The sequence below is a fragment of the Phasianus colchicus genome, chromosome 1, assembly GCF_987193195.1.
Source record: "Phasianus colchicus chromosome 1, bPhaCol1.hap1.1, whole genome shotgun sequence".
Classification (NCBI taxonomy): Eukaryota; Metazoa; Chordata; class Aves; order Galliformes; family Phasianidae; genus Phasianus; species Phasianus colchicus.
This window is the reverse complement of record NC_143436.1, coordinates 194,309,884-194,320,707: the sequence shown is the minus strand read 5'-3', so window position 1 is coordinate 194,320,707 and position 10,824 is coordinate 194,309,884. Positions and strand designations below refer to the sequence as shown.

The 10,824-nt window shown below is 42.2% G+C and overlaps 1 protein-coding gene across 2 annotated transcripts in view; it reads right to left on the bottom strand.

Annotated features, from left to right (window-relative positions):
* Window positions 1-188: 188 nt before the first annotated feature.
* Window positions 189-10,824, bottom strand: part of INTS4 (integrator complex subunit 4) — a 33,094-nt gene continuing 22,458 nt past the window's right edge. For both annotated transcript variants that reach the window (XM_090134135.1, XM_090134134.1), the window contains exons 17-23: window positions 8,933-9,013; window positions 6,474-6,604; window positions 5,929-5,988; window positions 4,064-4,223; window positions 3,620-3,763; window positions 2,785-2,905; window positions 189-1,184 (exon numbers count right to left, since the gene is read on the bottom strand). In XM_090134135.1, the coding sequence (XP_089990261.1) occupies window positions 991-1,184; window positions 2,785-2,905; window positions 3,620-3,763; window positions 4,064-4,223; window positions 5,929-5,988; window positions 6,474-6,604; window positions 8,933-9,013 (891 nt within the window). In that variant the 3' untranslated portion in view covers window positions 189-990. The remainder of the gene's footprint in view (window positions 1,185-2,784; window positions 2,906-3,619; window positions 3,764-4,063; window positions 4,224-5,928; window positions 5,989-6,473; window positions 6,605-8,932; window positions 9,014-10,824) is intronic.

The following is a 10,824-nucleotide window of genomic DNA, read 5'->3' as shown; positions in this document are numbered from 1 at the left end:
CACATGCAGCTCTTCAAGCCAGTGCCCTAAAGGTGAAACACAAACAGTTTGTAAGAGGTTTTCTTCATTTTACTGCTATTTGATTTTAGAATACCTAAAGCAGCCGAATATGTTTGGGTCTGAAGCCTCATAGCCATAAAACTATCAGTCCTAAAAAAAAAAAAAAAAGTCACAAGTATCACAAAAGCTTCACAATAATCTTTTATTAGACCATGCAGGTTGGCATGTTTACTCTCATAATAAACAGATTAGGATCAGTTCTCCAATTTTATTGTAGGAAAGCACATAATGAGTTTTGCATAACTAATCTCTGTGCGACTGAAAAGTACTTCTTTGCTGCTTTGTTTAGCCACTAACCCTTTTTCCCCCAGAACCTCTTTCTTTCCGCCAGGCCTGCCAGAAATGTTGTGTCTCCTGCTCAGTAAGTTCTGCTACTTGCACCAACTCCCAGCATTAAGAACCTGTGCCCTCCCCCAGCTGTCCCAACTCCAGCACAGCTGTACAGGGCACATCTCAGGATGTAGCCTGCAGCGATTGGCAATTCCACTTGGAGATTCATTTCCTACACCAGGACAACAGCACTTCAGAATTATTTTTGCTTTTGCTAAAAAAAATTAATACCAATGCACAAGTTTCTGAGAATTCCAAAAGCGTGGATTTATGTGCCTAAACATTTACGTAGTAAATAGCTTCAGCAGAAAACCCAGAGGCCGGGAAGAGCCTTTGGCCCCATGCAGTTATTGCTGGAATGCTGACTGAGAATTGTCTTTGTTTGTTGATTCAATATAGAAAAATGTGTTTTCTTGAAACTGTCCTGAATTGTATGAATAACTCCTGTATCGGTCTACCTGCTGTGTATCAGAGGAGCCCAGTTGTTCTCCATCAGCTTTACTTTTATGGTTGACATGTGGTTTCAGTACATTGGAACACAGAATATTGTTTTCAATTTTATCCAACAATTCCATAAAGATATTTTTTGTAGTGCAGACTTCACCGCCTGGCAGGTTTGGGCATTATGTACACTTTGACAGGTTTGCTGAAGGGGATGGTCCCCTCGATGCCATTTTCTGGCTGTGGCAGAGCCTCCGGGCTCTCGTTCCAGGTAGACTTGGCAATCTTGGCTGCTGCCTTGCTCCTGTTGGAATTGTAGGCCAGCAGCAGCCGCACTTCAATCTGACACGGCTCTGAAGGGAGAGAACAGAACAAACCATACTTGAAATCGCAGATGTTGAAAAAGACTGCTAAGATCATCAAGTCCAATTGTCAGCCCATCACCGCCATGCCCACTGACCATGTCCTCAACTGCTGCCCTCATTAACAAGCAATGCTGAATGTTTGATCATACAGACTGACCAGATGGAGCACAATAAATAACCTTTTCCCACAGCTCAGCTAACAATTCCCTAAAACTCATCGTTCTGCCACAGCATCAACTCTAATCTGTAGCTTTCAGTCAACTCTTCTGCTACGCAACGGTTAATCTGTATTTTTGTGTTTGGATGTCCTCCATTGTAAGCACATACTGTCTTTTATGATCTTAATGAATTTCTTTTTCATGAATTGAGGTAATCTGCCCACTTTGTCAACTGACCCTGTCCTCTCAGCCCCTCCCAGCTTGATGTTCTCACCACCTGTGAAATGCCTAAGCACCAATGTCAAAGTTCTTAACTTAAATAATTGCTAAAGGAGAGACCAGAACAGAATCCCATAGGTCCCCATTTGAAATACCCTTCCAGCATACACTGCAAAAGCAGAAATAAGGACCTAGTTCAGCTCCTGCTACAGAACCAACTTTTAAATCCTGATACTCCTGACAATCCCATTTTTGTTCTCCAGAACTAAAAGATAAGCAGGATGAACAAATACACAATGGAGGTGCTATGTAAAATGGAGTAATTGAAAGGGAACATAGCACCGGAAAAAAACCCCTACTAATTAAAAATATAGATCACCAAATCCTATTAAATAGAAAAAAGTGGTCAAAAAATATATACCCCATACTTGAATTATGTGAAGGGTTTAAAAGAAAATGGGAGAAAGGGAGCTGCAAAAAATAATTGCTTTTGTTGTCTGAAGCCATGAACCAATTACTGCAGCGCTTTCATTGAGAAGTGTGAATGCCATCTATGATTGAACGTGGATGTGGGAGTCACCAGAGGGTGTTTTTTTTAGGACATTCAAAGGGTGAAAGTTTAATTAACAGTGAAATTATGCTGTTGAGTACACAAAGTTCCAAAGGTTCTCTGCTGTGCTCAAATACCTGTCAGATCCAGAACAATGAACGACAATGAATCAGTTCACTGTGACTCCTTGCCTTTAAATGAGGATGCAAACCTGACTCCTACAATGAATCTTGCTCTGCACAGCTATGGGTAACATGCTGCATTTAAAAGCTCCCAATGCTGGAAGTCCGCATGTGCAGCCCCTGGCGCACAGCAAGGGCCTTCTCTTTAGGACAGCAGCCCCTCTGTCACCTGCAGGACCCTAGACCCTGTCAAAAAAGATGTCCCCACAGATGCAGGTGCCCCTGCTCGTTGCAGGGCAGTTGGACTAGATGATCTTTAAAGGTCCCTTCCAACTCAAAGATCCTCTGATAAGATGCAACTGCTCAGAGGCTGTAAGAACAGAAATCTGAGCGATGCTAAGCGTAGATCAACACCCCTTGTATACTCCATGATCCTCAGAGGTCCCAAGACTGAGGGCACACGAGAGATGGGAATCATACACTCCCATCCTCCAAATGTGTAGTAACACAATCCCATGAACTTGTTTTGATAACATTACCTGTCCAGGCTGTGTGTGAGAGGTAGACCTGAGTTATCAGTCTGTGCCTTCCAGGACCAGGATTTCTGAAGTCAGCTGGCTTAGGATGGATTAACTGCGCTTGTCCATCTGGATACAATACCTATCAAAAAATAAATAACAAAAATAGATATATGACAACTGGGCTTTTGTACAATGTACAGAATTTTTGGGCTTTCTGTTCAAGCTCTGAAGGCCGGAAGCTGTGCTTTAGCTCAGAGCCAGGAGCCAAGTTGATCTAGATTTAAGGAACACACAGTTCTACATTGGCCATCTAAACCCATAGCATGCAGGAGGAGGTATCACCTTTCTCTACACTGTCAAGTTTTTAGTTTCTCTACTGAGCAGTGCATCCACATATTTACTTGAATCATACCACACCCTTCTTAGCTACAGCTTAGTTAACGGTAATGACACAACAGCAAGAAGAAAACTGAACGTTAAAAACGAAGAGCCAAAGGCATGCCAACTTCCGTAGTGTTCAGAACACCTCCTTTTGCTCCTCTTCCCAATATACAAGCTGGTGGAAGTTCACCCCCATGTTTGTCTATAATGTTCTATGATGTGCTGGGCGCACATGTGACAGCAGCATAGCACACACGGAGCACAGAATGCTATCAAAGGGCTCAAATTCTCAGGAACAACAGAAGTGAGCCCAAGGCACTATATGCAATACAGTTTTGCATGTGAGGTTACACCACAGAAATCCAAGAGCATTAAGGTGTACAACTGTTTGCAATCAGGAAGTACTGACATCTTCATGAAACCTCCCCCCAAAACAAAATCTTGTTTGCAATTTTGTCAACCAGCTGCTTACCTGAACTTTAACAGTTCCCTGGGGATCCTGCACGTGTTCCAGCGTTGCATCCACATCCAATGCCACCACTAACCCTGACGTAAACCTCAGAGGGTTATCTGATTCACCAGTTGGCTCAATAATGTTTGCACTGGCTCTGTGGAGCTGGAAGAGGCAAAGTTGTTGGTGAAAATAAAGGAGAGAAAAAAAGAAAAAGGAAAAAAGAATCACTGTTGTTCTCAACAGAGGAACTATGCATGAACTTTACGTCATTTTACATGCTGCTAAGAATTAATATCTTGAATTTTAGCCATAATCCCAGAGATAATAAGTAAGGAGAAGCAATCGCGTGAATAACCAACATTTGCAACTGAGCAGAAAGCTGGAGCATAAAAGCTCTGTGGTCTGTCAGGAACTACATGGCAGCCAAAGACAGTCTGCAAGGCTATTTCATTCTAAACTGACCTGCTCTGGAAGAGGAAGATGGAGGAAGGTACTTTGTCGCAGCGTTGTTTGAAGAATCTTGACCACTTCTGAAGGCTTGGATGTCACCAGTCTGGGCATTAAGTCCAGCAGTTTATCTACAAAACTGCCCTGCATTTGTGGGAGCTCAGAGATGAAACATCTGTATTTTAAAAAAATAATTAAAAAAATGAAGTACTTATTTCAACATTTTCAGTGGTCTCATTACCTTTAGCCAAGCTAATCTTTATAGTTAGTTACAATGACAAAATTAGATAGGGAGATTTCACTTCCGATGCACGTCTCATATTAAAATAATTTTGGCTACTTATTTTCAAGTTGACAACACCAAGGGCTTCGGAGGACACATCTCTTAGGTCCTGCCTCAATACAGAGCCCAGCAGGGAAGAATTGCACAGAATGAGCTAGAAATGTTGAGGTAAATAAAAACCTATAAAAACACACCCGTGGGAGCTAACTGCTGTAAGGATTTATCTATATGAGATTGCATGTGCAGCTGTAACACTGTTTTGATAGCAAGAGTGCTAATTGAATGAAGTGACAGGTCACAGGCAATTCCAGCACTCAGCATTCAATCTCTACGTCTCAAGAAATAAACACAGGTGAAAGTGCTGCTCCTATTACTGCTGCCTTGTAAACCTCTGAGATTGGTACATCTCAGGAAAGACATGCATGTGCCTCATCCTTTATGCTGTGCACTTTCATCCTGCTAACCCAACAGCTGACTCATTCCAGAATGTAACGTAACCACGTACCACGTACATGAATTGTCTGATCTCCCTGGAGAATGGTTTTGCTCTACCAATATTTGTAAGAGAGTATTACATCTGTTCCATGAAATTTTAACAGTAAACTAGAATCAGATTAAAAAAAAAGCTAGCTCTGGAGGAGAAGAACAGAAAATAGAATTCATTTTATATCACGGGACGAGAGCCTCTCAATGATCATCCAGTATTTCTTGTTCTTTATACAGAAGCAAAATCGTCTTCTACTGTACATCCCCACATGCAGAAAATGCTGTTAGACCGACTCCCTGATGGCTTATTTGTTATTGTTAGCAACATTCCTGCCACATTCAGCAGGATAGTTTCGTAAGCCTAGTAAATGCTTGGTGCAATCCAGTGAGAAAAGTGACGTGCACCATTCCTGCAGGTGAACAGCCTCTTGGGCAATGGGCTCTTCTCTGCTCATTAGGACCAGCGCAGTGCTGTATTCTCATCTCCAGCTGAGTCTAGAAAAACCTGGGGAGGAATAGTGGACTTGGCCCCCACCCAAAAAAAAAAAAAGGAGTCTCTGGTCCTAAAGCCCTACAAGTGAGATTCTCCAAGATCCAATTAACGCTCTACACAAGTTCAAACTCTCTAAACAGAAGCTTTGGCAAATGCAGAGGAAAATCACGTGCTCCTTTCTATGCTCCAAGAGTGTGTAAGCAGCACTGCACGCCCTTGTGCTTCTATGATTGCCACTACACAGGCAGCAAATTTCTACTGCTCTGTCATGCGGTGCAGCCAACATCTGTCATGCTGAGGCTGCACAACCTACACAGGGGGATTCTGTGCGTACAGGCATTTCTAGGTGACCTTCCAGCTAAGCAACAAGCTCTGCCAACGTTCAGATTCCTGTTTATGGAATTCATCACTGCCTGTAGGAGTTGCATTCCTAAGATAAAGCGATGAGTTTTGCTGATCCTGAGATCTATCAAGAGGGAAAGAAAGGAAGGAAGTGAGCAGTTCTGTTCTCAGGCTACCAGTGGCATATTGAATACCAGGTTACATGTGGAAGAAATATCATCAGCTTCAATACAAAATACAAAAAAGCACAAAGAGAAAAGCAATGCTGTTTCTCACCTTTGAAAGGAATCTACTTCCTGAAGGAATTTCTCACACATCCCAAAAAGGGGTTCCACTCTGTAACAAGATAACATTGCTTGATTCAAAAATAAAATAAGAGAACTGGCTCTACAGCTGTAACCATTTAGGAGTTTTGAAATTCAGTTCAAGCTCCTAGAAACTGTAAGACCTTAAAGACAATCTGAGACCACAAATGGATTTCCCACAGGAGAAAGAAAAAACGAATTGTCATCTTCTCCACACCCACAACCCCTCCACATTTGCATTCATAGGCATTAAGTTCCCAGAGCCAGTGTAGGAAAACAAACTTTCCACCTTTAAAACAGAACAGGCAAATCTTATGGAACCCTATGAAAACACAGCAAGTTGATGACAACAAACATATTTATGTTCTCCTATGTGCACTGAAGAAAGAACTCAACTTCATTCTTCAAATGGTTATCAGCATTTCCATGTTTTAAGTATCTAATTTAGCCTTGCTGCTTCTTAAAACAAAGCTCAAGGATACAAAGCTTGCAGGTAACCCTTGGCACCATCCTTACCCTCTGGTGGTGCGTGCAGTCACTATGAGCTGTAAAGCTTTTGCTTGCAGTCTCATGTGGTGAATGATGACCACTTGTCTACTTTCCACACCGCTGTACATGAACTCCATTTTGTAAGTTTCTTCTAAGATCTGTGAGACAAACAAACACAAACAAACACAACAGCAAACCATCAGGCTCTGTTAATTGTTGCCCAAGCACGGTCGCAAGATTCTGCATTTTTTCCTCGTAGTGAGGAGCCCATTAATCCACAAGTACCATTCTTTGATGAACCTTTTCATAGCGTGAGGCAGTACTTAATACTAAAAGATATCAAAGAACCAATTTGTGACTCTTTGCCTGAAATCCATCACTCCCTCTCTTGGCAATGTACCTTGTGATGTTGTATTTTACATTTCTGGGCTGGAGCGCTCACCAGCTCCTGCTGGTTGCTCTGGAATACAAACCAAGCTGCACAGCAGAGCAGCCCCAGTGGCTCTGCTCAGGTTCAGTTTCAGAGCTAGATTAGACAGAAACAACTTCACATTCAACAACACTTCACACGCTGCAGCTAGAAATGGGAGCCATCACAAGAAAAGCATCCTCCTGCGTTATTTTCGACACAGTTAAAAGCTTAGACAGCACACTGCAGTTTTACTTATTATAGTACTGCATCTGCTGATAGATGGGCTTAAGTAGACAAGAAAAATGCTGAAATGAACACCACTGCATTCAGTGTAACCACACAGAAGCAAGGACTTTATTTAATAAAGATCCCCTCACCTTGCTCTGATGGAAAGTGATCTACATTCACAATCAAAACAGATAAACCTTCCCAGGGGGGCTCACATACTACTAGGAAGGGCACCCAAGAAAGACAGTTCAATTAGAGAAGATTTAAGAAGCTGATAGGCTTTTGTATCTACTCGTCTCCAGGGACAATTGTCAACAGCAGAGAAGGGTTTGATGCACAGCAGCAGCTGCATCTTAATACATTTTAATTAACTGGAGGATCAAAATGTCAGTGCAGCTTCTCAGCAGATCCAAACTTGCTTTTACCCTAAATCCAGATTATTTAAAGCTTGCTTTCTCATTTCTTTATTTAAAAAAATAGTTTAGCTTTGTTTTTTTCAGGATCAGTCAATCAAGTACTAGGGAGTAAGAATAACCTGGATTGTGTGAACTTCTGGAGCTCATCTACCACAGTCCCCTCCTCAAGGCAGCTCTAATTAGCCCAGTCACCCAGAGCCATGTGTTCTGTGAACACTTCCAAAGATGAAAGTCTGGGACTTTTCCAAAGTCTGGGAAATCCATTTTAGTGCTTAACGACAGTCATGGCAATTTTTGCTACCTTACATCTACTCAGAATTTCTCATATTCCAACTTGTATCCATTGCTTCTTGTCCCACAGCAGCACATCTCAGAAGAGCCTTTCTTTGTGTGATCTATATCCTCAGATAAGGTAGTGGTATAGAGCAGTAAATCAGCCTTGAACCTCCCCCAGGCTGAATGAGCCCAAATCCCTCAACTTCTCCTTGCAGGAAAAGTGCTCCACTCCTCAGCCACCTGGAGGCCCCCTGCTCAACTCACTGCAGTTTGGCAGTACCTTCCTCGTATGGAGACAATCACAACACCCCTCCAGATGTGATCTCCTCACAACCAAGTAGAGAGGACAGATCACTTTCCCAGATCTACTGAATACAGGCATGCTCAGACAGGGTGCAGCTGGCCTTCCTTACTGCTTCACGTTCAACTCATTGTAAACCAGGACGCCCAAGCTGCTGTCATCCCATTTCTCCAGTCTGCTCCAGATCCCTTTGAACAGCAGCCTTACCATCCAAACATACAGACCAGCTCCTCAACTCAGTTTTATCCACAGGCTTGTGGAGGGTACTCTGGACTTTGTATTCCAGTATTTCCAATGCTTTAAGCCAGGCAATCTGGCCAATTTTCAACCCACATTATCATCCATTTATTGATGTGGAATCTTGCCATTTTGGTAATAAGTAATGGGAGACTGTGTTAAAGTGTTTGAGAAAGTCAGGCTTTGTGACATCCAATGTCTAATGTCTACAGCACCAGTGCCTTCACTGTGGAAAGCAGTAAGGTTGGTCAGGCATAATTCACCCTTCAAAATGGATTTCGGCTGATCCCAATCACCTTCCTGATCTTCATTTGCTCACAAATGGCTTCTAAGAGGACTCACTCCATAGAGTTCCCCAGAGGCCAACAGTCCACTGTTCTCCAATCTTCTTTCTTATTATTCTGGAAGATACGTGGGATGTTTGCCTTTTTACTGCAGTCCTAAATCTCCCTCAATTGCCACTTCATTTGATCTTTTGAAACTGAAAGAAATTACTTCACTTTGGGGAACTAAGATTTACTTGGACAGGCTACAGCATAAAGTCAGAAACACATTAGCAATGCAAGGCCATGGAGGCTGGAATCCAAGGACTTGCCTTCAGGTACTTCAGCCTCACCTGTTTTGCTGCAGCAGATGCTAACGCATTCTGTTTCAGGTACAAAGGAGCTGCCACATTCCACAGCTTCTCCTGCAAGGCCTACAGAAGAAAACCATTAAAAAAAAAAAGGGATGATAAACAATCATTTCAGTCTGAGCACTGTAACACTGTGCAAGATAAACAGACATGCCCTGTCTCTGTTATATGCCAACAAGCTGTCTGAGAGAGCAGGCCAAAGGTTTCTTCTTGCTTTTAAACATGGTATGGGAAACCACAGCTTCCAAACTACACACTTCTATATAAACACCCAAATAAAAAAAACAAATTAAGAAATCCTACACACAGTTGGGAATAACGTTAACAAAACTATGAATGAGAGACTGGCTAAGCTGCAAATTCTTCAGTATTTAAGGTTAACCATAAGTAGAATGTAGTAATTGATCAGAGAAATTATAACCCATTATCACCTTCTTGAGACTAAAGAGCAGGGCATCCTCAGAATGCAGCCCTGGAATTGGAATACTGGAAACAGTATCTGTTCTCAGAAACACACTCACACAGTCAGTATTCCTCAGCCTCCCTGTTGACAGCTTCCACTCCCTGCTCCCCCAGAAGTTACTGAGCGCAACATAGCTGCTGGTATTTGTACAAAAGAAACCCTACTTGCTCTTTGGTTTATGTTAAAAAAGGATTAAGAAAGCTCGACTGGAAAGAAATCTACTGTTCTGGCATTGGTGTTCTCTCTGTCATACTGAAATTTCTAACTCTGTGGTATTAAAAGTCACTTCTAATTTCAACCACATTACTCGTTCTACATCACTGATGTATTTATTGACTGCTCTGCAGCTCAAGCAAAGAATGTTTGGTGCAGTGTTTATCCACTTCTCCCAAACAGAATACTCATCTTTGCCAGAAATACAAATGTTCACATTCTCTTAGCTAAGGCAGGATGGCTCAGTCCAGTCAAGCCCTGGAGAAAGGCAACAAAGCCACTTCCAAACACAGCCCTCTGCATGGACTGCACATTCTGTGTTGACAAAAGCTCTGGATTTCATAGAATCACAGACCAGAATAGGTTGAAAGGGAATTTAAAGATCATCCAGTTCAAGCTCCTGCGATGGGCACTGACACCTCCTGCTGCATCAAGATACTCAAAGCCTATAACACCTCTCTAAAATACCTTCTCAGGGTTATAAATGTATTCTGAGGATTTGAGGGCTGCTGTAACACATTCCAACTGACAGTTACACATTTAGCTAAGAAACTCAAATCACTTTTGGTTTTACACAACAAAGCTTTTACCTTATTCCTCCTGGAAACTCATTTGTGAGGTCCTGCTTTACCTACCTGGAGGTTACATTCAAACACCTTAAGAGTATTAGGAAACTCACATAAATACATTGCCAGCTTATAGCTTAAGAAGGAAAGCAAAACAAAAACTGAGTTTGTGCCTTTGCCACGATGTCAAAATAACCACTTCACCTGCTAATACAAAATAGACAGTTGTTTCAACACCATAAAGCATAGCTAATATTTCCCTCACTCAAGTCTAAAGAATCTCTCCAGCACCAGTGCCAAAAATGCTGTCTGCAAAACACACTGCAGAAACTTTCAGGGGCAGTTTTACCAAAAGCATTTTGGTGGTCACCAGCAGAGAGAAAAGCACTCTCTTAACATGAAAGGTTGCAGAGCAGTTCTACACGCTGTGACTCCGTCAGAAAATAAATTCTGCACTGGCACAGAAATGCAATGGTGTATTCATTTACGAAGTTACTTTATCAATTCTTTGCCCTAGAAGTGAAGCAGGTGTCCCAGAAATTCATCAAATCTGCACTTTCACCAGGGATCAGCTCTCAGCACTACCACCAGAAGGTGTGCAGCTGACTGGAGACGTTCTGAAGCACAGCACA